The following is a 26860-nucleotide window of genomic DNA, read 5'->3' as shown; positions in this document are numbered from 1 at the left end:
TTTAGAGTAGTTTTATACGAAAACTCTATCAGCATCAAATATTTCTTGAAAAATAACTTTATGTCTTTTAACTATAAATTGTGATATGAATCATTATATAACTTTGAGTGTATATAGAACTCTATACTAAATATGATTCTATTGGTATCAAAGCAAGAAATTATTTTATATTTAAACTTGTATGCTGAGGATAGTTATGTGCTAATCATTTCTGATGCGAAAATCATGAACGAGAGATTATTGAGCAGTCTTTTTCAAATTCCAAAAAAAAATCATTTGAATTAATTGCTCCGTTCTCTATCATAATCATTCCATCATGTTTTATCTGGCATTTAAAGGTTAGGTTGTGCTTGTCGTTTTATTTTTTCATATATTGTTTTTATGATTGCAGATTATGTTGATACTCATATCTTCGAAAACCAAGAAGATATAATATCAGCAATGATTGAATCATTATGTGAATCGATTAATGAGAATAAATTTTACGAAAGACTAGAAAAACAAGAAGATCGAGATTTCATAATTCCATTCCTCTTGATAGCACCAGATTTTCCAAATCAATGCATTGACTTTTTTACGGTAATAACAAAGTTATTTATAACAACCCCAAACGTGCATAAATTACAAAAAATTGAATATAATAATTTATTACAAAAGACATTGACATCAATACAACCACTCTTATGTTCAAAAGCCGATCCCAAGAATCGATCAGAATCATTACATTTCATAAAACAAATCATTTCGAAACCTGAAATCGAATATCTTGATTTCATAGAAGAAGATACTTGGATCATACTTTTATCTACTATAATTAGCTCATTGGATGATTTTATATCAATGAGTTCTGATCAAAAGTTTGAACTTGTTGTTTCATGTATTTTATTAGGCAGAATATCAGAAAAGCGAGCCCAAAAAGTCATTTCAAACTTTATACAGATCTTTATAAAGTTCCCACTTCAAGAATATTATATCATGAACTATTATAATCAAGTTATCACAAGATTCTTTACCTATCCAACAAAAGATTCATCGAAATATGATATCCAATCCCACAAATACTCGATATTTTTAATAGCAGAAATGAACAGAGTCTGCAGAGAAGAAGATAAATCGAAATGTTTTCCAATTCTCTTATCAATTGAAAACAAATTCAATATCAATGATCATCCCTTCCTCATTTCTCTCTTCCCGATATCGTCAATTATCAGAATTTTCGCTGATTGCATTTTTACGAATATATCTGTTGCTACATTCATTATTTGTCACTTAAATATGCTTACACATTCAGATTTGGCTCATGACTCTCCATGGAACAACTTATTTGTTCAATATATCAGCAGTTATATTCAACATAAGGAAATTTCAACGGATGAAATGCTCGCTCTTTCATCCCTTGCAGCTACAAACCCTTTATTTGTCAGACAGTTTTACACGACCATCATAAAATCGTATAAAAACGCAAGCCAAGCGTTTTTACATTATCAAACGACATTATTAGCTAATATTTCTCAAATTTGCTCGTCAATACCTGATATTGAGTCAGGAGATGACGCCTGCAAGTACATGACGTTCATAGATTACTCAAAAATCGAAAAAGCAGAATATCGGATCTCATTTTTCTTCGACCAAGTATCAGTTAAGAACTTAGATTTGCTCTCCTATATCATACAACCCGATTTTGCGTATTTCGAGAACAAGTGTATCGGTTCTTTATTATTATTAATCGCATTAGTCCCCAGTTTCACAAGGGACAACAGTTTTGGCGTTGAAAAAATCTTGTTCGGAATATTAAAGTTACTTGAGAATACAGAATGTGAAGAAATCTTGTCACAAATTGCAATTGCTGCAATATCCTTACGAAATTTCACGAATTTGTTCCAAATGTGCCCAACAATTGTCTCAATGCTATACAGGCTTGCCGATAAATACAAATCCAAGCTCTTGCATTGGGCAGCAAAAGCTTGTTGTGGCATTATTTGTTCCCCTGATTTTGCTGAAAAAGTTTCTCATAATGGAACACCAAGAACTTTTGTTATGAACAACAAGATCCTTATGTTTATCGAATCTGAGAATGAATCCAATCCTTTGGAGCTTCTTGTTCGAAAAACAACTGGTATTTTCTACTATCAAATTAAAGATGAACAGATCTCTCAAGAAGTTAACCCTGCAAAGGTCAAAAAGGATATTATATCATATGAAGATATTATTAAAGATGTCGAAGGACCATTCGAACACGCGGAAAAAAGAGAATATAGAAAACCGAAAAATCGGACAACAAAATTCTTTTTGTCAATGGGAATTTTACCTGTTCCGACTGAGTCAAGCTTTGATACATCTAAATTTGATAGTTTTTGCAAACTTCCGGAATTTTATGTAAAATTAATTTGCATCAACATGAATTCCACCGATTATAGTGGAAAGAATCCTGGACTTAGGTATGAGAGATTCACGGAAGACCTTGGAGAGTCAGTTACCTCTCAATTATGTAAAATTAACTTCAATGAAAAAGTTAATTCACCTTTTGTCATCATATTCAATGAAACAAAGATGAGATTTAATAAGAATATTGATGATATCAAGGCTTCCATTGTTTTATATATATCTATGAACGATTCTTTGAAAGATGATCAAGAATTAACTTATCACATTAAACCATTAAGACTCCCGAGATCAAATATCATCTTTCCATTTTCAGAAGAGTCCGATCATGTTTGTTGTGCAAGGAATTTACAGAAATTTGTATTTTCATTTGTTTTCTTCTTCTTAGGAAGCAAATTGACAGAAGATACTTCTCTTCCAGAGTTATTGGTTCCATTTATCAATAGCTGCGAAGAAAGACATAAAATTGTTACAAATGCGAAATAAAATTATTGTTTATGATTAGTAATTCTGTGTAATTTTATCTTTTATGGATATCAATCCTGATTTCGCCTAGATTTATTGACAAGAAAAATAAATTTCGGTTTGAATTTCTTTTCAAAAAGGAAAGAACATGAAAGTATGAGCGTGCTTTTTGAGTCTGCTTTGAATGCATTAAATTAGCAGAATTTTTGATTAATTTGAATATAAAGTAATCCAATCTTTTATATTCTAATGCTTTGAGTGAAAATTTTATTTCATCTCCTAAAGTTAATATGTTTTGCCCATTTAAAATCTTAATATAACGCATAAAAATTCGGCAAATTTTTCATTTTTATAAAAAATGAAATAAAAAAAATTTTTTTAATATATTGACAATGACAATTGGTCTTTATCGAGAGAGATTTTTCATTTGATGACTCATCATATGCTAGAGGAATTGTACTGGAATCTATATTCAACAAAAAATTCATTCAAATTTAGAATCGGAAAACTCAGAATTGAATTCTGGAATCAAAAATCGCTTAAATGATAATAGCATACTAAAGCAATTAATAAGGCTAGCTTACATCCATTTTTCAGGTGGCAGCACTTTTACAAAATAAGAATTTTTTTCAATGGATTTGATCCTTTCGGAGCTCCACAGATTAGATCAATCCACTGTGGTTGTTCAGCCAGAGCAAGCAATTTTTAGAACTTTGCATCCTCTGACAATTTCTCTCTTCTATTCTGCACCAGAAGACTACTTGAGAGAGTTGGAAAAATCATTATTCAAAATTCTTGAAATCAATCAAGGAGTATTATCCACACAGTGTGTCATCCTGATTGGCCGCAAATTAAGGGAAATCTACAAGCGAAATATTCCTTTTAATGCTGACCAATTCGTCAGTAATTTAAACAGCAAGCCAACTCAGTCTAAAATCATCTTGTTTGGCGCACTCTGCGGCACACAAGGCCTAATGCCGACCCATTATCAAAATGTAATGCCTACTCTTTTCAAAGTTAACGAGAAGCTGTATATTCCTGCGTTATACTGCTTAAGACATATCTTTAAGACCCTAAAGAACACAGCAGGAAAGCTTGATTCCCAAGCCATTTCATTCGTCAATAAAATTTCAAGCAAACCGATCGAACAATCCCAAGTTGCATGTATCAAACTTCTTAGAGTTCTTTCTGTCTACAGAAATAACGATGTTTCGAACATTTTTGCCATTTATGATAATATTTTACAAAGTTCTTCATCAGAAATCATCAATGACGAGATATACAAGTCAGTTGCAAAGTATGCAGCAACATTCATTACACCATCAACATCGAATCTCGACAAACTTCAAGAAGTTTTCAACAGATACAACTTTTACACAACATTCAAGTATTTTTCTACTATTGTTGGTCCATCGACAATCTCTATGTACTCATCTCAACTCACACAACTTTATTTGAGCAAATATCCAAACGCAGTTTCTACAATCATCACATGTGTGCGAGAAGAAGACAAAGAAAATATTGTCAAGTCTATTGTCAACCACCGCGATCTTCCCGATGCATTACATTGTCTTAAAATTCTTCCACAAACAGAGAACATCATTCTTGAATCCGCTAATGTTGCTCTGTTACTTTACACATCAAACAATTCATACATCAAAGACATTGGTTCACAATTCTTTTCAAGTTTCATTTTTGAACATCGTGAAGCAGCATTTAAATTCATTGCATCTAAATTACAAACAATTTATGACCAAAAATTGAAATCTAATGATCTTGAATCCACCGCAACAGTCATCTCTCGACTTATTGCCGCATCACCAGACAAATATGATATTTTGAATTGTGTTAAAACAGTCTTTTGTTCTATTTTGAGTCGTGACATTGGTGAAACATATATTTGGCCACTTCTTTCGGTTTGTCCAAATGAATGGATGAACAGCGAACTTGTTGAATCTAAAATCAACCATTTCGAAGGTGATTACGAAGGTATTTTCCAATTTTTCATGTTTACATCTACAAAATCATCAAAAATCAAAGATTTAATTCTTAAATTCGTCGATCACTGTATTGAAAACATCACATCATCAATTGTTACATCATTTTCTGTTTTAATTCCAAGTGTTTTCGAAGGAACTAGTCAAATTCAAAAAATTATTAAAACTTTTGTTGAATTTCTTTTTGAACAAGAAGTTAATCAAGATTTAGTTCAAAACATCACAGAAACTAGTTTTCCATTTGAAGGTGACATTGTTAAGAAACGTCATCATATTCCAGAACATGTCTATGAATCGACAAAAATTATTATTAAATTGTCTAGTTTGATTTGTCATTTGATTAGTCTTTTAACAGACAAAGAACAAACTTCAATGATTGATTACATCATTAATCACAAGAAATCTATTTCAATGCAACGTGTTTTGTTGATTCAATTGATCAACAACGATAAAACACGTGATAAATTACCACGCGGCTTTTTAATTCCTCTTTTAAAGTCATTGAAAGGTACGGACAAGTTTTTTTTGTTGTTAACATGTGAAAGTATTTCACGATACATCCATTTCAATGATAGTTATTTGAAAGCCACAATTAATTTCATCGAAAACAACAAAAGTAATCCATCCAATTATTTGATTGGTAGTTTATCACATCACATTCACATCAGTAATGAATATTTAATCCGGTTAGTTATGTGCATCAACAAACGTATTTCCAGTATTAGTTTGCGATTGACATCATTTTATGCATTGAAATGCATCATTTGTACACACTCCATGGACATCAGTTCATTGTCATTAGGTCAACACCAACTTAGTTTGTTCATGGATTGTTTGAATGATTTCACATTACCTGAACCACTTTTAGTTCATCTTATTTCAGACACATTTATTTTGTTACTTCCCACATTGATTCCAGAATGTCTTGAACCTAATTCCCCACTTCGAAACCAAATCACATCAACCGTCCAGTCATTAAGTCTCACACCATATTTGACCGCTCGTGAAGATTTCTATTCTACTGTTCATTCTGTTCTTACATATTGTTTTCCACTTGTTTCAGAGATTGATTTAGACAGCTCTCGCTCTATTAACTCCGCATCTATTTCACTTCGCATTGAAGTTATGAAAGCATTCACAATTCTTTCTAAACAAGGCAGTTGTCCAAGTACTGTTCTTAGTTTAGTTATTGATTGTTGTTCTAAGATGATTCAACAAACGCATGAAAACATCGAATTCATTTCTACAGTTTCTAATGCAGTTGACTATGTTCATCAGAAGAACGAACTTTTCAGTATTGTTAATTTGATCAAATCTATCTTAGAAGAAAAATATATTCCTAGTTTGAATGGAGTTTTTCCATGCGAAAACTTAATCATCGAATGTTTGATTTCATCATCAATTATCTTCAGAAAACTTCTTCAAATTCGTCCACTTCCAGTTATCATGATCAATGATATCATTTCATCAGTTTGTCTTTCATTATTGACAAATAACCATCAGATTCATAAATATAGTTTTGATTCATTATCTACTATTTTAGAATTATCGAAACGAAATCATCAACTATATGATAATTACGAGAAACACTTTTTCACTGCTGCTAAAATCGGATTCACAAATCTCGACATATCAACAAAGTATCTTACCGAATTTGTTAATGATAAAGAAGAAGTTTTAGAATTATATACAAGTGAGATTGAAAAATTTTCAACTCATTTACCACAAAACATTTATTGTATTGTCTGTCGATATTTCATCAATATCATGAAATTACCAAAAACAGACAAATACGATCATCTTGTTAAAGTTATTTTACCACAGTTCTTAGATTTAATGAAAGAAATGATTCGATATAATTTCAATAATCAAGATCAAGAAAGTTATAATTATTTCCGAAATTACTTGTCTGTTTTTTATGAAGATTTTTCAAGTGTCATTAGTTGGATGACAACCATTGATTGCACACAAATCGAACGTAACGTTTTGTTATCATTTTATGTTTTTGAACTTCGTACATCAGAGGACATCTGGCAAATTAACGGCTGCATCAAAGGCATTACATCATTTGTCAAATACTCATCTAAAATCGATTTTGATTTTGAAATCCTTGAAGAAGGTCTTGAAAGTATTTTGAGTCATTTGCCTAATATTGGTGTTTCTATTGGTCAAAACACATCCGAACTTGTTTCAATTCTTTTTGAAAAGAACATTGAAATCACAACACGTATGAAAGAAATCATTTTTTCACTCTCATTAAACACACCATGTAATTCACACGTTTACATTCGATTGCTTGATGAACATACATCACATCATGTTGAATTAGTTGAAAGCTTTTTGATGTCTAACAACATTGATGATGAGGATAAAACACAATTATTTGTTTTGTATCTTGAAAAATGCAATCATCTTGATATCACACATTCCGCAATTTCATTCTGCAAGCAACAAAACAAAGTTAAACTAGGCTTGAAACTTTGTGAAATCTCATTGAATTACGATGATATTTCATATGTTAGTATTTCTGATTTCTTTTCAAGTCATGTTCGACAAGGTGTTATTGATATTTTATTGAAACTTGAAGATTCTGACAAATTGTCCAAATTATTATCTAACAATGTTGCAAACACTATCTTCGGCTTTTGTTTAGGCGACAATTCAAATTCAGAAAAGTTTGCACAAATCTTAGTTAAAAGTATCACATGTGTTGACAACTATTCATTTAAGTTTAGTGTTTTACGGTTGTGCTGTCACTGTTTGTCAACATGGGTTAATGACAAGAAGACTATGGAACTTTATGCATCATTATTTAAACAAACCAAAGAAAGTCTTGGTGACAAATTTAATGAATATTGGCAAGAACTTACACCCGAAGAACGCGAATTTTGCATCCGATCTCTCGAAATGATTTGATATCTTATTTTTTATTAATATTTTCTCTTTTGTAATTTATTTTAAATAAAACAATTTTATTTTTCAATTTGGGAAAGATACAAGACTTTTTTTCACAAACATTTCCTATTTATTTTTTACCCGCCCAAACAATATCTATCATCATGACTCATATTTGTTTGATGAAGAAAAAGAAAAAGAAGGAAATCTCGCAAATATTGAAAGACTGAAAGTGTTCCATTTCTCAGGACCTTCAGATGATATCTGGAATCAATTCTATAATCCTTCAAAATATGACATACTTGTTAACCAAAGTAGAAGCATCCCAGAAAATGGCAAAGTCTTTGTTGATTATGTTCATTTCGAAAACTTCAATCCAAATGGTGTTATTCGAATCACTCAACCAACTTCAGAAACAAAAGTTCTTGTTTCAACTTCTTCTTTTTTTAAATCCTCCTCTACAAGTAGTGGAGGATCCATATATCTTTCATCATCCGGATCATTTGTTCAATACAAAGTCTGCAGTTATGAATCTGAGATACCATTAAAAAATGCATATGGATCCCATTCATATATTTCAGTGACAGATGATGATAACCACAAAAATTTTGTTATTGAATCATCATTCACTCAAAATACAGGATATAGTGGTGTTTTGTATCATTATTATGGATCTCAACTATTTTCATCAATAAATATCACTGATTCAAATATAATAATTAATGCAGCATTTGTTAGTTATGAACCATTTTCTCTTTCAACAACAAATTTTAGTAATTTCGATAATCTTTCATCATCTACAGAGTGCAATTGTATTTTTTGGCCTAATTCTAAAACACAAAATTTCTATTTTTGTAATATTATTGACAACAAAGTTACAGATAATGGCGATGGAATTTTCTGGCTTTCTTCTGTTATACTTTCAGTCAATCAAAGTTTCTTCAAAGGAAACAAAGCTTCTAAATTATTTTATATTCGATCAGGATCAGGTACAGTCAATGAATGCCATTTTGAATCAGATAATACATTTCCAACAAATGAAAATTATATACATGGTTCAAAGTCAATGACCAAAATCATTCTTTCTAATTTATATTCTACTTATTTATGCGAAGTCGAAAATTTAAATAAAAAAGATTCTATTTTTATTCCAAAAATTCCTATTTCTAAACTGTCTTTCATATGTAAAGTCTCCTATTCAAATTTTTAAAAAGGGGTTTTATCAATATTGTGGGGGAGAGGACGATAAGGAAACCGACCAAATGAAAACACTCAATTTTTAGGCATGCCTCAGAAAAATATAAATAAAAATTATATGATATTATGCATTAGGATAGTATATAGATTAAAATAATAATGCTTTATTTTCCCTCTCAATTTTGTAACGTGCTCGAGGAAAATGGTATTACTGAATATAGAATCAGTAATAGGAATACAACAAAACAAATAATATTTTTTTTGGATAACAAAGCGTCAAAAGATTATTGAAAATCTGATAAATTGGTAATAAATCAGTGTTACAAGTAGAATAAATCCAACAAAGTGGATGTGATCTTGTAAGGTAACAATTTACATTAAATTCTCTCTTCTTGAGCATCTAATTTGGCAAGCTTTGAGAACAATGAGAAAATTCTTTGTAATAATGGGTATCTTTTCATCATGGAAGATCTGTGTTTTAAATCCTTATAATGACTTTTCTAAAAAGATAATTATTCGTTTTGAAATTCGTGAAATTTGGAATCAGTGAATGAAATCCAACCTCTTTATGAAGCACATCTATGCAAATTTTGATCTTATTTGATCAAAAATGCTTTATTATGGTTTTCTGTAAGAAGATCGAGTTGGTTCCCATTAGAAAGAAAAGTGACAAGAATGAAAAAATTCATATTTTCTTAATATTATTAGTGTATAAAGATCATTTTTATGTTCAATTTAAAATCCATTTTTATCTGAATTTTGGAGTTTTTGACAGATTTTGAAAATTGCATCAAGCAAATTAAAAATAATTTATGATTTTGATATACTGTTAATCCTTTTATAGAATAGTATTTCGTCTTACCAGCTTAAAAACACTAAAAACAATATAGTTGCATTTAATAGAAGTGCAAATTCTCAATGCATGTATATTTAATAATGTATTCTTAGTCATATTGCATCAAATTAATAAAAGTAACTAAGGGGATATGATTGCTTTAATATAACATAAACATTAAAATTATCAAATGAGATATATTCCGAAAATGAGCATAATCAACTTGTATTCAAACATACTAACAGAATATGTTCGTTTTATACTTCAAAAGTTTTTAATATTTGCTTATAAAATATGATATTTAAACTATTCCAAACAAAGTTGAATTAATCCAATTGAATTATCAGAACACTTATTTAAACTAGGCTAAGATTTATATTTTAATAACAGTTCTGAATAATTCAGATAATTAATACAATTTTTTGATAATCTTCATCAACAAATAAGTATTGTTCAAAATTTCGTGTGCAATTTATGAATACATAGGGTGATATAACGCGTTCTTGTATTGTTTTATGTTTTTGGAAAGATTGAATATATTTAATATTTTATCAACAATATATCTATGAACAAACTTTGAAAAAAGAAACTATTTATGATGCCTATTTATATGGTAGAAAATAAAAGTCTCGAGGTAGGCTACAGGCGAGAAGACTTTACGTATGAAAAGGAGTTTAATTTAATTTCTGAAGAACCATCATATCCTTCGAAATAAACCTTTTTATACATTATGTTTGTTTAAATTATGAGGTTTTAAGGGCTTTCAAACAAAAATATTGATAATATATTCTTTCCAATGAACGAAATCATTTCATAGCCCTGGTGAATCTGATTAGCGCTTGCTATTTGTCCCATTAAAGTACTCTGACTATCACATATATATGAATATGTAATCAATTTCAAGCTTGTCAATGTAACTAAACTTTGAAAAAAGTGACAAATTTTTGAAATTACGTTAGTAAAATGCAACCGAAAAGCGCGAGAGCTTACAGTCCTCATGAAAATAAAAAAAGGGTCTTGAACTTTACAGCTGTAACTCCGCGTATTTCTATACCAAAACCTCCACAAACAATTAGAATTAAGTACGTTACAAATTTTAATTCAACAGAGAAAGGAAGTTTTGGTGATGATGCACCAAAATTCACAATAGGAGTGCGTAAAAATGATTATAAAGATCCTTATGCTATTCCAGGTCCGTCAGATTACACAATGCCCAATTTGGATGCAGGAAAGATACCATATAAAATACCTAGATCGCCGCGAAAAGATACAACAGAGAATTATACTGCAAATATAGACTTTATTATGCCACCTCCATTAAAATCAGTTGCTGTAAAGATTCCAAACTCACCAAGACAGCCTCTATATGAATTATCAGATGCACCAGGACCATGCAAATACAACATCCCATACGGATTAACTCCACGCGGTCATAAAATTTCAGTTGCAAAAACAAGAGACGTTTTCGAACCTGTTTTATCAAATTCACTTGGCCCTGGTTGTTACGATATTCATTATGATAATACTATTACTGGCGTAAGTGCCAAAATCTCTACAGATCCAAAAAGAGGAGATTGGATGATCGCATCGAAGAATCCTGGTCCAGGAGAATATACACCTGTTGATAAAGTCAAAGAACCTTCATATCTTATCGGAAAGAAGTCAAGACCTTCAAAACATCGTCAAGAAAATCAGCCAAACTCAAATCTTTATGCAATTGATGCATTTTACATCAATTTACCGAAAAGTATTGATCCAAAAGAAGTACTGATGTATTTAACAGAAGAACCAGCAGTTCGTGAATTTATTCATGAAATTGGCGAAATAGTTTTTGATAGGAAACCAGATGATCCAATAGGATACATCAGAAACTATTATTCTCAATTCAAACCAAATCGTCAAGATATAAATAAGGTTAAAAAGAATCTTGAAATGTTTTAATGCGTAATTATAAAAACTTGTTGTTATTTTTTGTATATTAGTATGAAAAAAGGAGTAATTTTTGTTTTTTTGTATAAATTAGAGAATAAAAATGTGTTTCTGTTTAGAAGACACGGAATTGTCTCTTGTCAGCACCGACAGCAGCTGGCTTAACGTGGATAACGTTGAAGTGGACTGTCTTGGAGAGTGGGCGGCATTCAGCGACTGTGACAAGATCACCTTCCTTGACGAGGAAAGCTGGGGAAATGTGAGCTGGGATCTTTGTGTGGCGCTTCTCGAAACGCTTGTACTTGCGGATCCACTGAAGGTAATCGCGGCGGATGATGATTGTACGGCGCATCTTTGTAGAAACGACAACACCACGGAGGACACGGCCACGGATGGAGACTGTGCCTGTGAATGGGCACTTAGCATCGATGTATTCACGTTCTTCGGCTGTCTTTGGTGTTTCGATTTTGAGGCCGATGGACTTGACATAGCGCTGCTTCTTTTCAGCATTGGCATGCTTCTTGGAGGCGAGGAAGAGCTGTGGCTGCTTCTGGAAGGCACGCTCAGTCTGGACTGTAGACATTAGAGAGAAAGGCCATACAAACTTTACAATAATCGTTTCGATAAGAAAATGTTTCATTTTATAATACAAACAAGAATCATCATTACTTTTGTAGTTTGCTTTTAAACTCAAATTTCAAAAACATGCAAAATTCTTTTGAAAATTTGAAAATTTGTGAATAATTATCTGGATTTGCATATATTTTTCATTTAGTGTCATTATCTGTTTATATTTTCTTGATAACATTCCCATAAATATTACTTTAGTTGATTTTTATTTATTTGATAACTAATTGACTTATATACAAAAGTTTTGATTATGTATGAGACTAAGTATGAATGGTATGATTGATATCTTCAAAAATTTAAACAAACAAATTTTATTTTGCATTTCCACTAAGGATACTGGCTTCTCTGTGCGAACTTGCTGAATCTCTAACACTAGCTTCTCTTGCGGCACTTTGAGATTCACAATTTGATCCAACAGATTTTAGAGGATCGCCTCTGCTACTCATTGATGACACAAGCTTCGATCTAGATGTTGTCAGAAGCTGCACAATATCGTCAAAGCCATATCTCTTAGCAAAATCTAATGGTGTGAATACAAAATTATTTGCTCTGTTTGGATCAGCCCCTAAACGATAAAGCATCTCACATGCATCATAATGGCTACTTTTAGCTGCTAAATGGAGTGGTGTATAGCCTTCATAATCAACACAATTTGGATCTGTTCCTCCTTTGACAAGATGTTGTATAATATCAGCAAACCCTCTAATTGCGGCTCTATGTAAGGGGAAAAATGAGCATTCTTCCTGTATATTTGGATCAGCACCTGCACGAAGTAAAGCAACAACTATGGGAACTGAGCCCTGCCATGATGCTAGAAGTAATGGAGTACGATGATTTTTATCAATAATATTTGGTGATGCTCCATGCCGAATAAGATAAGCTGCACAATTAGTACTTCCAAAATGAGCGCAAACATGTAATAAAGTACCTCCTGAGTGTCTAAAACCAGAAATAAAACATTTTTTGATTGCTGAATCAGGTGGAACCTGATTAGGAATTAATGTTCGCAACTCTTCAATTTGATCCGTTGCACATGCATTTGCTGCCTTTTGGATCAATTCCGGAGGAGGAGCTTGTGACATTTACTATTTTTATTATGAATTTATACAGTTTTAGTTAAATGAATTTGATATTTCCTCATTAAGCTTTCTAAAATAGATTTTTCAGAAATAACGAGATTATTGAAACTTGATCTGATCCTGATTTCATGGTTTAACATCATATTTAGATGTTAATTAGCTGTTCTATTGGTTTGCTTCAAGCAAATATTAAAAATATTTGTATCGGTTAGCCTTAAATGACACTTTTATCGCATCATTTTATATTAGAATGTTTCTGCTGGAATGAAGTATTATTTATAGATGATCTCGGCATCACTCGTTAACGAATCCGTTGTTGGAGCCAAATCAAATGTTAAATTCAACAAAACACATTATATTTTTGACTATCCATGCGATTCAAATTCAGAATGCACAGATTACAAATTAATCCTCGAACCAGGCGCATACAAGTTCGAACTATATGGTGCTTCAGGAGGCTCGAGAACTAATGAAGTTTCATCGTATCGATTTTCAGATAATAACTGTATTGAAGACGAGATTGTACAGAAGTATCGCGGAAACACGAAATGCATAAGAACAGCAAGCGTTGGTGGTGCTGGTGGTTACATTTCCCACACAATTCAATTAATGAATCAAACAGTCACTTTTTTGACACTTGGCGGCCGTGGAATCTACGGACATAAAATTATGGAATACGGCACACCTAATTGCTTTGTGAAACAAAACATGGTGAGCGGAGGCTACGGTGGAGGTGGGAGCTCATCGAATTTTTGTGGTACCGATGCTGATTCATCCGGTATTCTCTGCGGAACTGGATCTGGCGGTGGCCAAACTGCTGTCAAATTTTTAAACAATGACTATTGGCATCGCGTTCTTGTGAGTGGTGGAGGTGGAGGCTGTGATAACGGTCAAGGTACCTATGGAGAACTTGATGATGGTTCCGGAGGTGCTGGAAGAAACCTCACCGCTCAAAGTTGGTTTGCAAATGGAGTTTTGAAAAATGAATATTTTGCCGATTCTGAAAAAGGTTTTAGTTTCGGTGTTGGTGAAGCTGCGAGATATGGTACTTCGTCTAATGTTTTTGCTGTTCGAGAAGGCTTAATGTTTGATAATGCTGGTGCTGGCGGCGGCTGGTTTGGCGGTTTTTCCGCTCAATTAGGAAGCGCTGGTGCTGGCGTTGGAAGCTCATGGGCCTTGTCAAAAGATGCCATAATTCCCAAAGTGGCATTAACATCTACTGATGAATTATATAACAATAAAATCTCCAGATACTATGCATTTAACCTTACCTCTGGATATTTGTTTGAAGATGTTGTAAATGTTGCCGGAATTTGGAATGGAAACGGCAGAGTAGTGATCACCATTATTAAATCAAATTATTCAATAAGTTGTTTGTGCAAACTTGAAATTCAATCTCATTTTCTTTTCTTAATTTTTGCTGTAAGCTAAATTTCTTAATTTTAAATTTCATCAACACATATAGTAATTTATTATATTTCACAGCATAATAGTCTAATAAGTTTTAATTATGCTTAGAACCAAATGTAATTCTGGTATATTTAAGATAATTTCAAAATTTCGAAACAAACGAAATAGAACAAAGCAAAATTATCATTAAAATCAAATAAATTTCAAATTTATGTATGCTTATCAACATGAATAGTTATGATTAAAAAAAAATATTAAAAATCTTTTTTAAAAAATTGTTTTGAAACAACATTATCTTTAAAATATATATATAAAACTAAAAATATATTATTTCTTTGGTCGAAGCGACTTAGTAGTTGTCTTCTTCACCTCAGTTTTCACTCTTTGTACGAGAGTTGTTCTTGTTTTAGATTTAGTTGACTTTGTAGTAGTTGATGTTGCTGTCTTCTCTTCAACTACAACGATATCTTCTTCAGTTTTTGTTGGCTCATTTTGTTTGTCACTTTTTACTTCCTCGGTAACTTCCTCTTCTTCATTTGTTTGTTTTGGTGCCAATTCTTGGTCGATATTCTTAATAGCCAAATTAATTCTCATTTTGAGTCCATTGTCAAATGATTTCTTCATAGAAATGTTCTTTTCAGCAAGAGAAATTAATTCTAAATTCTGCTTAATCATCATTTGGAATTTGACCTTTCTTTCGAACTCTCCTGGATCAAATCCAAGAGTCATCATCGTTTCATCGGATTTTTCGGACTCTTTCTTCAATCTTCTGATTTCATTACGATTTGATCTCTTAAATGACTGGAAAATCCTCTTCTGATAGTCTCCTTCTTCTGAATCACCGCTAGAATACTCTTCTTTTGGTCTGTGTCTCTTGATTGTTCTTCTCTTCTTAGATCTTTGCCTCTTTTGGTCATTTCCGTCCTCTTCTTCGTTATCTGCAACTTCCTTTTCTTCTGTTTCATTGACTTCTTGGGTAGATTTCGGTTTTTTAGAGATAATTTCATCAGATTCGTCAGAAGATGAAGTCGAAAGTGCTTGTTGGATCAAGTTTGAGGTCTTTGACTTCGATTCCATTGGTTTCTGCTTGGATTTCTTTGACTTTTCCGCATCAGATTGATCTGATGAAGAAGATAAAGCAGATTTCTTTGGTTTCTCTTCTTCTAAGTCATCTTCATCATTATTATTAGCTGTAGATTTCTTCTTTTGTACGTTTTCTGCTTCAGAAGATTCTGATGAAGATAAATTAGACTTTTTAGCTGATTTCTCTTCTTCTAAGTCTTCCTCTTCATCATTATTAGCTGTGGATTTCTTCTTTTGTACCTTTTCTTCATCGGAAGATTCAGATGAAGATAATTTAGACTTTTTGGCTTGTTTTTCTTCTTGTAAATCTTCTTCCTCGTTGTTATTAGCTTCTTCATTCTTTTCGTTATCAATTTCTCCTTCTTTTTCGTTTGAATCAGAATTATCTTTTTTGTTTTCATCAGAAGATGACAACTTTGAAGACTTCTTCTGCTTCTTATCACTGTCATCATCAGAAGAAGACAATAAACTGTACCTTTGTTGGGCAGTTAATGTTGCTTCCTCTTCTTCTTCCGAAGAATCACTTTTCTCCTTGTTTTCGGTATTTTCGACGGTATCGTTTTGGTCGTTGTTCGATTTACCCCATCCGGAAAGGAATTTCTTAACTGTATTAACAACTTTTCCTGTAATGGACTCATCTTTGCTTTGCTCAACTGTATTTTCGTTTGATTCTGGTTGTTCAGTCTTTTCTTCTTCGTTTTCATTTTTATCTTTGTTATATTCGTTCAAAGGAACAGGAGGAATTCCATTTTCTGGTACTTCGCTATCGGATGATGACGATTTTGATGAAGTTGGAGGTCTCTTTGCGATGAGCTCGAGAGCTTGAGAAGAATTCGAGTTTTTGATGCTTGATTCATTAGGAGAATCAGGCTCTTTATTTTCTGTGGACTGTTTGGCAGCCTTAGGGCTTGGATTTGGCGTAGTTCGGATTTCATTATCGACAATTTCAATAGGATACTTTCTTCCACCATTAGAAATATCAGAATCGCTATCGCTATCCTTTTTATCCGGACTGCTTTCGGATTTCGTAGTTTTTTGTTCGTTTATTTTTATCGAATTTTGTTCTTGAGTTGATTTCTTGCTTTCTGATCCGGAACTTGATTTTTCTTGAACAGGGGCTTTATCTTTTTCATTTTTGTTTTCTTGTTGTTCATCATCAGATGAATCAAGTAAAATTTTCTTTGAATCAGATTTCTGTTGTGATGGTTTGATTGGAAGGTTGACTTCATCATCAGATGATGAATCTAAGAGCTTCTTCTTTGGTGGAATATCTTCTTTATCTGAAGACGAAAATAGAGTAGTTTTCTTTGGTAATCCGATTTCCTCATCTGATGAATCATCAAATGGTACATTATTATGCTTTGCAGGAAGAATATCGTCATCACTCGATGAATCAAGAATTTTCCTCTTTATTTGAGGTGTATTTTCATCATCCGAGCTGTCAAAAGCAGCAGCTTTATTGCCAGCTCCTGATTTGCTTGCCGTTTTCTTTTCATCATCTGATGAAAGAACTTGTGATGATCTTCTTGCTGGTAATTCATCACTATCTGAACTTAATATCGGAGCCTTCTTTCTTTGTGGAGGAAGCTCACCGGAATCAGAATCCGAAAAATCAGGACGTTTCCTTTCTTGAATTTGCTCATCATCAGAATCAAGTTGGGCAAGTTTCGGCTTTAATCTAACATCATCTTCATCTGAATCCGAGAATTTCTTACGCTTTGGAATAGTGATATCATCAGAATCACTAGAAAGAATTCTTTTCTTAGGTTTGAATTGTGCATTATCTTCTGAATCGCTACTATCCTCAAGTATTTGTTTACGACCTTTCTTCAAGATCTCTTCATCTGAGGAAGAAGTCATTACACTTTATATTTCTATTTCCCATTCAATCTTTATCGTATTTCTCTTCACTTTGAATATTTAAATTATCAATCCACAAAAATATGATTTCAGTTTTTTTTTTGAAAAGTTTCAGATATATTATGCTAACTAGTTTTTATTTGTCACTCATTCTTGAATGACTCAAAGTTTGTCAATTTTTGGCATAAAATTATGATCCACTGACTATCCCTATACTATAAAATCAATAGAATGATATTTATCTCGAATAATAATCTCCCTATCAAAAAAAAAGGTAGTGGGGCTTCCAGGGGCTGCGCCCCTTCTAGCCCTGAAGATGTTTAGTATAAATGAAGTTTATATTTGGAGGGCTTCCAGGGGCTGCGCCCCTTCTAGCCCATAAGAAATTTTGCCCAAGACCCAAGAGGAGGACCGAACCCCAGCCGGTGACACTTTTTGTGTCGCTTTTCACAAATTATATATGTTTTCATGTTTTGTCACTTTTCTGTCACTTTTCAGGTAAAAACATTTTTATTATTATATATAAATGAATTTTACAAAACCACCGTTACCGTTCTTTGGAAATAAGAGTAGATGTAAAGATATTATATTGAGAGAACTTAAGAAACTACCGAATGGTCTAACATTTGTAGATTTGTTCGGTGGAAGTTTCTATATATCCCATTTATGTCATACCGTATTTCCTGACTCAAAGATTATATGCAATGACTTCGACAACTATATGGACCGTCTCAAACATATTCCAGACACAAACAATATATTGAAAGAGTTAAAAGAAAAGATACCTATAGGTAAGATGGAACGTATACCATTAGATAAGAAAAATATTGTGAGAGAGGTTTTGAAAAAGCAGAATATATATACTGGAATAGTATATCTGCTAGACTATTATATAGTGGTGCTATAAGAGTTCATGACATTGAAACACTTATGTCAAAAGTTTTATATCTTAACTATACAAATGTTTTCAAAGAGGACATAGAAAAATATATTGAGGGTATAGAGTTTGTGAGATGTCATTGGACAGAGTTGTATGAAAAATATAAAGACAAGGAAAATGTTTTCTTTATAGTGGACCCGCCGTTCTATAACACATGGGATTTTCAATACCAAGTAGACTGGACTTTGAGAGACTCTTTAGAAACTTTAGACGTTATACATAACCATCCATGCTTTTACTTTACATCCGATAAAAGTGGTTTGGAAACCGTTATGAGATGGTTAGAGGACATACATGACTATGAGTTTAGATATGACAAGAGAATATGAGAGAGGTCCTATAAACTGGAGAAAGTGTCACAATAAAGAAATTTTATTAGTAAGTAAATGTGGTTTGAAATAGGACTACTTGTTTTAGGTTTTTTCCATTGTGTCATTTATTTATTTGACGTGGCAGAAAAGTACAGAGAAATGAAGATGAACCAATGCCTGCAAATGTTCAGTATATGTACTCGTAAGAGATATTTTTATCTAATATTAAATGGACGCACAGAATTAGCGAATGCACAGCAGCAACCTGGACAACCAAACCCAGAGAATATTCCAAATGAAGTTAGAATACAAACTGCAATGGCAAACTATGGTCAAGTGCCAACAGATGTACAAAATGCAAACTGCCATGTCAAATGACGCTGCGTTAGGTTTGCCACCATGGTATGCAAATATGAGATGGAAAGAGTTTTATACAAACCCTGAAGTGGGATATAAACAACTTTATGCAGATGACGCGAACACAGGAGTTGACCCAGAATATGTTTTCTACCAGAGGAGAAACAGAATGTATGAGCTCCAGTTAAAGAATGCTATGGAACTCAACAGGAAACGTAAGAGACTAGGCGGACATTAGATTTTTACATATAGTAAAATGGGTTTCTTCAGTAAGATAGGAAACTTCTTCAGAAGAGTTGGAAGAGGTATATGGAATGGAATAAAATCTGTCGGAAAAGGAATTTGGAACGGAGTCAAAAATATTGGTAAAAGAGTAGGTCAGTTTGTTGGTATTATACCTAAAGACCCTGAACCAGAAGAACAAGCTCCTGTTATACAACAGCCTGAACCTGCACCACAGTCTAGTTGGCAACCAAATCCAACACCTCAACCGTATTAAAAAGTTATATTTTTATCGTTCGATAGTAGTTGTATATGAAACTAAGTTCTAAGTAAAACGCATGGTATAATGGAATTATTCTTTTTCTTCCATCTGTAGTAAACCATACTTGAAAGTCTGAAATACTTCCACTCGGTGGTTCGTATAACTTTGTAGGTTTTTCGTAAAAGTCATTTGCCAAGCATAAGAAAGAGTTTTGGGCGCCAGAAAATGAAGCATGAACAATAATAGCATCTTGGTCGAAAACATTTTCATATGTTCCATTAGGGTTTTCGACTTCATAAAAGTCTGGGTGTACTGGATATGCTGCAGGCTGATTTAACATCCTCATAAATCTATACCATGCCAAGTTGTTATATTTTGTAGAAATATAAACGTTTTCTCCAAGGTCTTCTATTTTATTGATTTTAACAGTTGCATTTTTCCTGTCATAAATAATATCGAGATGGTATTCTCCTTCGTCAATGTTATACTGGTTTGCATATTCGATATAGATATCGTTTATTTTTTCTTGAAAAGCTTGAAGAGTTGTTTCTAAGTTTACAAGCAAACTAACTTGTAAAAGTTTTCCCTGTTCAAATTTCTCATACATACGTTTTTCTTTGTTATAGTATCGAACTTCAAAACCGACCGTAAATGGGAAACCATGTATGGCTTCTGAAATGAACTTCATTCTACGAAAGCCAATAGCTTTTGTGACAGATGGGTCTCTTAGCCATCTTAATGGGTAGTCAAAACGATAGCCTTCATGCTTTATAGTATCTAAGTCAAACTTTTGACCGACATTAGTAAAAAGTTCATCTAATGGTTTAGTTGTAGCAACTCTTGAATTTTCTTTTTCTATTGAAAGCATATTTTATCTAGAATAAAAATGTCAAATGAAACAGCGTCTATGAGAGAAATACAACACAACCGACAACTCATTATGCAAGCTCTAAATAAGAACACAACAAACTTTTCAAACTATTCTAAGATATCTGAGTCATTGAAAGAAGGAAACTTAAAACTGACCTTAAACCCAATGACAGATGAGTTTCTGTTTCAAGACAATAAGAACCATACTGTCTGTATAAATCCAACAAAAGGAACTTTAAACGAGAAACCTATAAATGAACTTCTTTTGAAAGCAGATGTTGACAACAAAGCTGACAAAGAATATGTAGACGATGCAATAGCAAAAGAAGCAGAAAGAGCTAACAATGCTTATGCAACAAAAGAACATACTCATCCTGAACTAGCAGACAAAACATATGTTGACAATAAAATGTCAAGTGAAGTGACAAGAGCTGAAAACGAATATTCTAAAAAGACTCATATACATTATATTAACCAAATACCAAGTCTTAAGGAAACATTAGAGACAAAAGCAGATAAGACTCATACACATTCTATATCTGATATTACAAACTTACAAGAAACCTTAAACAGGAAAAGTGACGTTGGACATACACATACCATTGCAAATATTACAAACTTACAAGAAACCTTAAACAGGAAAAGTGCCGTTGGACATACACATACATCTTCTGAAATAACAGACTTAAACGTTAGCCTTGAAAATAAAGCAGATAAAACATATGTCAATGAAATATACCAAAGTTTGATAGGAACAACAAAAAATATTGAAACTATTGTTGGGGATGTTTCTATCTATGAAGAAAACAAATATTTTAGATGGGAGTTTGTACACTCCTTAAAAAATGGTATACGGTATAAACTCATTCCGAAAAATAACAATGAAATGTATGTAGGCTATATAAAGAATAATGGTACACAAGTTAAAGTTCCATTAGACAACAACTGCTACTTAAACTTATATGGAGACGAACAAAAGAAATATTTAAGAGTTTATGAAATGGCAGGTATGACGTTGGCTGACCCAGCTCCAGCACCATATTATTATGACTATGGAGATGACGACAGAACACCACATGTAGATGAACAAAAGCTAACGTTATATTTAGATTATTATAGATATAAAAGATATAATGCAATAGAAAAAACGAGAATAGTATATTATTATACAGATGACAGAAATAAATATTATAGTCAAGACTTTACCTACCCTGAAAACATAAGATTATATTATAAAAAATATTCTGACACAAACCAGAAGAAACCTGAAATAGTTGCACTATATTTTAAGTTCAAAAGAGACAATCCTATAATATCTCATATGTTTGATTTAATGAACCCAGTAGGTTCTATTTATACATCTATGGAAGCAAGAGGTCCTCAAGTAATGTTTGGTGTTGGTGCATGGGAACAAATAGTCGACAGGTTTTTGTATTGTGCAAACTCTTCAAAGGAAACAGGTGGAAGTAAAACGATTTCGGGTGAAAATTTACCTGCACACAGTCACTACATAGATTTAAGCACATCTCAAGCAGGTTGGCATAAGCATAGATATTGGGATTGGTCAGGAATGACAAAAGGTAAAGGATATGATGTTAAAGACGATGTTAAGTTTGCCATAAATTGTTACTGGGATGACACTCAGGGAGAAGGAAACCATACACATTTCGTTTCAGGATATACACAAACAACGGGACAAAGTAAAGAATACATGCCACCTTACATGACAGTTTACGCATGGTATAGAATTGCTTAGTCGTCATTTTCAACTTCTTTAGCATATTCGTCAGGAGTTGTCTTATATTTGTTAGGAACTGTCTTTGAAAGTATACCACCTTGAACTTTGACAAGTTTGAAACGAGGTCTGGCAATAGTAGTTTTATCTTCTGCTTGCAGTGTGTACATTTTGCCATGTTTGCCTAAAACTTCATAATATTCTCTTGTATACTTTCTTCTATTTTTACGAACACGAATGTGAGTACCTGTCGGGTTCCCATTGTTGTTATAGTCAATAGTATTTTCATATGGGTCGCGTTTAGGTATTTCTATTTTTACTTTGTCACCTTTCTGAAGTTTGAAGCCCGGCATTCTTTCTTGTTTGTCTCTTTTGACTAAATTATTAAATATATAGTCTTTCTCTAAGTCAGGGTTGTTTTTCATTTCTTCGGGGGAGTGGTTTCCCAAACCTTTTTGTTTACGGTTATTGTAAATATTTAAAACTTGTCTCATCTTTGCCATGGAGAAGTGTCTATATTTGTCGTCATATGACATTTCATTTGCTTCACCACCTTGTGGTTGGTTTAAGTCTCTTAACATTTTTATACAACCGTCAATGACACCAAGAGCAGAATGGTTTTGGTCGACAAGAAAAACTATTTTCAAGCTACGAAAAAGCATTTGCAGACACTTTAACTTCTGTCACTTGGTGTTAGATATGCTGTCTATGTCAAAACGTTTAATGAATGAAGTATTCTGTACCAACTGCCAGAGACATGGGTCTTCAAATATTTTACCGAGGATACCGGACAAGTATGCACTTATATAGTAATGAAAGAACATCCCAACAGCTTTGCAGACAGAGTTTTAAGTAGAGATACGGATAATAAGAACTTATAGGAAACGAACCTTGCCTCAATTTCCACTAGCGACTTGCAGAACATAAACACTGGAAAACAAAGTTTAGCTTATAAAGTAGTTTTACTGTGGAAAGAAGACTCTACATGACTTACCCTAACTAAGATTTAAATGATAGTGCATTTTCACTGCACGAATGGAAAGGCGTGAAGCAAGAAATGTTATTCGCTTTAACCGCTAATGAAGATTTTCCCTGAAGCTGATACAATGCTATTACCAGAAGATAAGACACATTCACATACCTGTTGAAAACATAATGACAAAGACCTCTGAGTTCCCAAGTTTCATGAAACTTTACAATGCACTTAATGATGGTCAAGCAGATTGCATTCGACTTATGTAAGCTCGATTGTCAACCTTGCTTTTGCTGAAAAGTTAACTTTTCAAATAACGATCTAAAACAAGCTTTAAATTGTAAGTTTGAAGTCTGGAGGTCATTATTTTTGTCAGCACTGAAGGTCATTTCGGTGATAATAAATAAAAGCTCGAGCGATAGATTTTTAGCAATACTGCGATGGTAGAGTCTTTAAGAGTTGTGCTTCAATGTAAGACAGTCCTTCCATCTGGAGGCAAGAACACTGAGCATTTATGGTCATGAAGTGGAGTACATGTCTATTCCCAAACTCACGATTGAAGCAGAAGTTAATTTATAGTGATGTTAGGGTTAGGGAAGTGGGTGAAGTTCTTGTATGACCAAATGAACTCATTTTCAAACGCCTTTGGCTATATTAGAGTAAAGTATTGCTTGCTTTTATCCGCAAATAGCCACGGTGTTACAATCTTTGAAAATTCATTTTCGTCGGAAGCAATTGCAGATCATAATTGAATAACATTCTTGAAATCATGCAACTTGGTTCAGAGATTTGAAATCTTATTTACGTAATGGATTTTCTTTCTTTTTTAGCGACTTCATTGAATGGTGAGAATACACATGAATTGGACATCATGAGTTCCATTTCATTTTCATTAAATTCATAATTGAAAGTCTATAAGTTGTTGGCCGAACTACCTCTTCCTTCAGTTGTTGCAATGAAACTCACGTAAAGCTTTTACTTCATGTTGAACCTTTTTCTCGAACCATCTCATTAAATGAAATCATACATGCAACATGTTGTATCGTCTTTAAGAGCTATTTGTATATTGTGAAGGTGTTTTGGGCGCTTAAAGACTGTTTACGTGCCATTTTCTATCTCGACTTGCCAGTATAAAGTCAACCTTTCTGAAAGCACGTGTTTATTACATGATTTATGCCAATGTACTTCTCTTCATTTATGGTTCACAATCCAGTCTGTTTGGAACTTTAAACCGTTACTCTGTTCCCCTGTTATTTTGGGAACGTCAAGTGGTTTCACTAACGAACGCAACAGATAAAGAGTTTTGTCTCTACATTTAGTTTGGATAAAATAAACCATTTACTCTTTCTTTGCTTCCAGCTTTCCTTTGCTTTTTGTCTTCCTTTGCTTTTGTTCTTCTCTAGCTTTTTTCGGCGCAGCAAACAGTGGGTCTTTTGTCTTCCAGCAGCTAATCAGCAAGTTGGTTTTTTTCACTAAGTTTTCTTTTGGTCTCTCTGGCCTTTTGTCTTGGTTTGTTGTTCCTTCAGTTTCGACTAAACTTGCTCACCAGAATTTCTTTCTTCAATCTTCAAACATCTATGACACCTTGGGTCTTGTCCGTAGGGCTTGTCTGAGTCATTTGGACTGCATAAAAAAACTAATTAAAACTTTTAACCGATGTTAAATGAGCTGTGTCAATAAATCATGAACGAAGAGTCTTTTTATTATTTTAAAATGACGCCCCAGGAGAAATCACAACATCCTATTCTATTATGTATAGTCAGATGTAAAGATGGTAAAATATTGTAAGATAAAAGAAAAGGTTCATTAGCGAATCCAGAGAGCGACAACATTAAAGGGATGACAAAGGGGTGAAGTCCACGAAGCCATCATAAAACCTCTGTTCAAACTGACCACAAAAGAAACAGAAAGAAAAGAAGCCAGATGTTACTTTTCAATAACGAACCAAGAGCTTAATTGCCAAAGTTCGTGAATGTCATTGAAAACACAACCGAGATCAAAGAACCCTGACCCGCCAGTGGAAAGAAGTTGAAGACAAAAGAGAATGTCAGTGTCAATGTGAAAGTGTTCAAGAAACAACCTTCCACCACGATACCAAGAGAAGAGTGGAGAAAGTAATGAAGTAAATAGATATTTTTATCATGAAGTAAATACATCAGAACGTAACAGTTAAACGAATTTACTCCAGAGAGCATATTTCATCAGATCGCTCATATTTCGATATATAGACAAATGCAGTTTCGGAAATTGGTGACACTAATAGAAAATATTCTGACGCAAAGATTCCATCACAACCCTGGAACTGCTAAAAGAGATAAACCACAATGGGTAACATTCATCTCTCACCCCTGGGTGAATAACTATGTTGGACTTTACAATACATTCATTACGTAATAAAAATGGAAGGTCAATTTATTGCATAGAATAAATTCGGTTAGGTTCCAATAAAACAAAAACCCACCAGATTTTGATTGTTTGATGAGGCTCTATCAGTTGCTGGATATCAAAACTCCTGCAAATGGTCGTCATCGTATATCTCAAGACAAACCGCAAGAAAGAAGCATATTATAACTCAAACTCAACAAACTACCGAACAATAAAGAAAGTCGAATGTTTGTTCAAACGACTCCGACTAAAGATGTATGAGAGTCATGTCGGGAACATGCAGAACAGGACAAATTGTTTCGTTGGTCAATTAACAGCAGGAAAATCATTTAGATTTTTATAGCTTCGTTTTAAAGAATTCCTGTTACGACATTCCTTCCATTAGAAAGCTTATATCGATTTATTCCAGCCTTTTTGCAGGAAACATTTCAAGCCCCTTAAAAGTAAAGTTTCAGCTAGCGACGCCTTTACGAATGCACATCTATTCTGTAACTGATATCATTTTCTGCTTTCACATCCAAACTCTTAAAGTTGCATTTGCTTCAGATTCAAAATCCACCGACAAATACAATTTGTTCCATGGCAAATCGAACCACATTCACTATGCCATAACGGAAGGCAAGTAGAAGCGTAGTGGAAACAGTTACTAATTAACATCCTGTAGACCCCGCAACTATTTCGAACAAAGATGGATTTTAATGAATGTTTCATCTCATACAAAGTCATTCCTTTAGACCCTCATTTATACCAGAACATTTGTAGAACATAATACAAACGAGGCTTTATGTTTTCCTGATTAAAGTTATGGATTGGAATTCCTAATGACGGTTCATTCTCAGCAATACAGATAGTTCAAGTGCAACATTTACAGCCCGCTTAATCCCTATTAATGTAAAAGTATTTGGGCACTATTTAGATAAGAAGAGACATTATTATGTTAATTTTGAGAAACCCTAAGTGTAATATCTTCAGGCTTGTCCATGGAGCTTTATGGAAATAATGACCTGCAGACCTGAATCAATGGACTGTATTTTGATGAAATG

At 33.1% G+C, this 26860-nt stretch overlaps 10 protein-coding genes across 10 annotated transcripts, besides 2 other annotated features; 5 read left to right on the top strand and 5 right to left on the bottom strand.

Moving 5' to 3' along the window:
- Positions 1 to 379: 379 nt before the first annotated feature.
- TVAGG3_0395710 (uncharacterized protein) lies at positions 380 to 2980 on the top strand (the record flags this gene model as incomplete). The annotated part of the gene is made up of 1 exon (XM_001306829.1): positions 382 to 2868. One exon carries the CDS (start codon positions 382 to 384, stop codon positions 2866 to 2868), a length of 2487 nt encoding a protein of 828 aa, XP_001306830.1.
- Positions 2981 to 3469: 489 nt separating this feature from the next.
- On the top strand, positions 3470 to 7827 carry TVAGG3_0395700 (armadillo (ARM) repeat-containing protein family; the record flags this gene model as incomplete). The annotated part of the gene is made up of 1 exon (XM_001306828.1): positions 3480 to 7760. The coding sequence occupies one exon, from the start codon at positions 3480 to 3482 to the stop codon at positions 7758 to 7760; it is 4281 nt and encodes a 1426-aa protein (XP_001306829.1).
- Positions 7828 to 10724: 2897 nt separating this feature from the next.
- TVAGG3_0395690 (uncharacterized protein) lies at positions 10725 to 11712 on the top strand (the record flags this gene model as incomplete). Its single annotated transcript, XM_001306827.2, has 1 exon — positions 10735 to 11712. The coding sequence occupies one exon, from the start codon at positions 10735 to 10737 to the stop codon at positions 11710 to 11712; it is 978 nt and encodes a 325-aa protein (XP_001306828.1).
- A 3-nt stretch (positions 11713 to 11715) lies between these two features.
- On the bottom strand, positions 11716 to 12297 carry TVAGG3_0395680 (Chain L Uncharacterized rRNA-Binding Protein; the record flags this gene model as incomplete). The annotated part of the gene is made up of 1 exon (XM_001306826.2): positions 11816 to 12283. One exon carries the CDS (start codon positions 12281 to 12283, stop codon positions 11816 to 11818), a length of 468 nt encoding a protein of 155 aa, XP_001306827.1.
- Positions 12298 to 12608: 311 nt separating this feature from the next.
- On the bottom strand, positions 12609 to 13412 carry TVAGG3_0395670 (Ankyrin repeat family; the record flags this gene model as incomplete). The annotated part of the gene is made up of 1 exon (XM_001306825.2): positions 12642 to 13412. The coding sequence occupies one exon, from the start codon at positions 13410 to 13412 to the stop codon at positions 12642 to 12644; it is 771 nt and encodes a 256-aa protein (XP_001306826.2).
- Positions 13413 to 13691: 279 nt separating this feature from the next.
- On the top strand, positions 13692 to 14840 carry TVAGG3_0395660 (glycine-rich protein family; the record flags this gene model as incomplete). Its single annotated transcript, XM_001306824.1, has 1 exon — positions 13692 to 14840. One exon carries the CDS (start codon positions 13692 to 13694, stop codon positions 14838 to 14840), a length of 1149 nt encoding a protein of 382 aa, XP_001306825.1.
- Positions 14841 to 15097: 257 nt separating this feature from the next.
- TVAGG3_0395650 (uncharacterized protein) lies at positions 15098 to 17767 on the bottom strand (the record flags this gene model as incomplete). The annotated part of the gene is made up of 1 exon (XM_001306823.1): positions 15147 to 17762. The coding sequence occupies one exon, from the start codon at positions 17760 to 17762 to the stop codon at positions 15147 to 15149; it is 2616 nt and encodes an 871-aa protein (XP_001306824.1).
- A 1859-nt stretch (positions 17768 to 19626) lies between these two features.
- TVAGG3_0395640 (serine threonine-protein phosphatase family) lies at positions 19627 to 19869 on the top strand (the record flags this gene model as incomplete). The annotated part of the gene is made up of 1 exon (XM_051232476.1): positions 19627 to 19869. The coding sequence occupies one exon, from the start codon at positions 19627 to 19629 to the stop codon at positions 19867 to 19869; it is 243 nt and encodes an 80-aa protein (XP_051102206.1).
- A 4-nt stretch (positions 19870 to 19873) lies between these two features.
- Positions 19874 to 20722, bottom strand: TVAGG3_0395630 (uncharacterized protein; the record flags this gene model as incomplete). Its single annotated transcript, XM_051232475.1, has 1 exon — positions 19874 to 20722. The coding sequence occupies one exon, from the start codon at positions 20720 to 20722 to the stop codon at positions 19874 to 19876; it is 849 nt and encodes a 282-aa protein (XP_051102205.1).
- Positions 20723 to 21175: 453 nt separating this feature from the next.
- Positions 21176 to 26860: a mobile genetic element.
- TVAGG3_0395620 (uncharacterized protein) lies at positions 22477 to 23040 on the bottom strand (the record flags this gene model as incomplete). The annotated part of the gene is made up of 1 exon (XM_051232474.1): positions 22477 to 23040. One exon carries the CDS (start codon positions 23038 to 23040, stop codon positions 22477 to 22479), a length of 564 nt encoding a protein of 187 aa, XP_051102204.1.
- Positions 23077 to 24527: a mobile genetic element.

The sequence above is a fragment of the Trichomonas vaginalis genome, chromosome V (genome assembly GCF_026262505.1).
Source record: "Trichomonas vaginalis G3 chromosome V, whole genome shotgun sequence".
NCBI lineage: Eukaryota > Parabasalia > Trichomonadida > Trichomonadidae > Trichomonas > Trichomonas vaginalis.
This window is presented reverse-complemented; position numbering and strand designations above follow the sequence as displayed.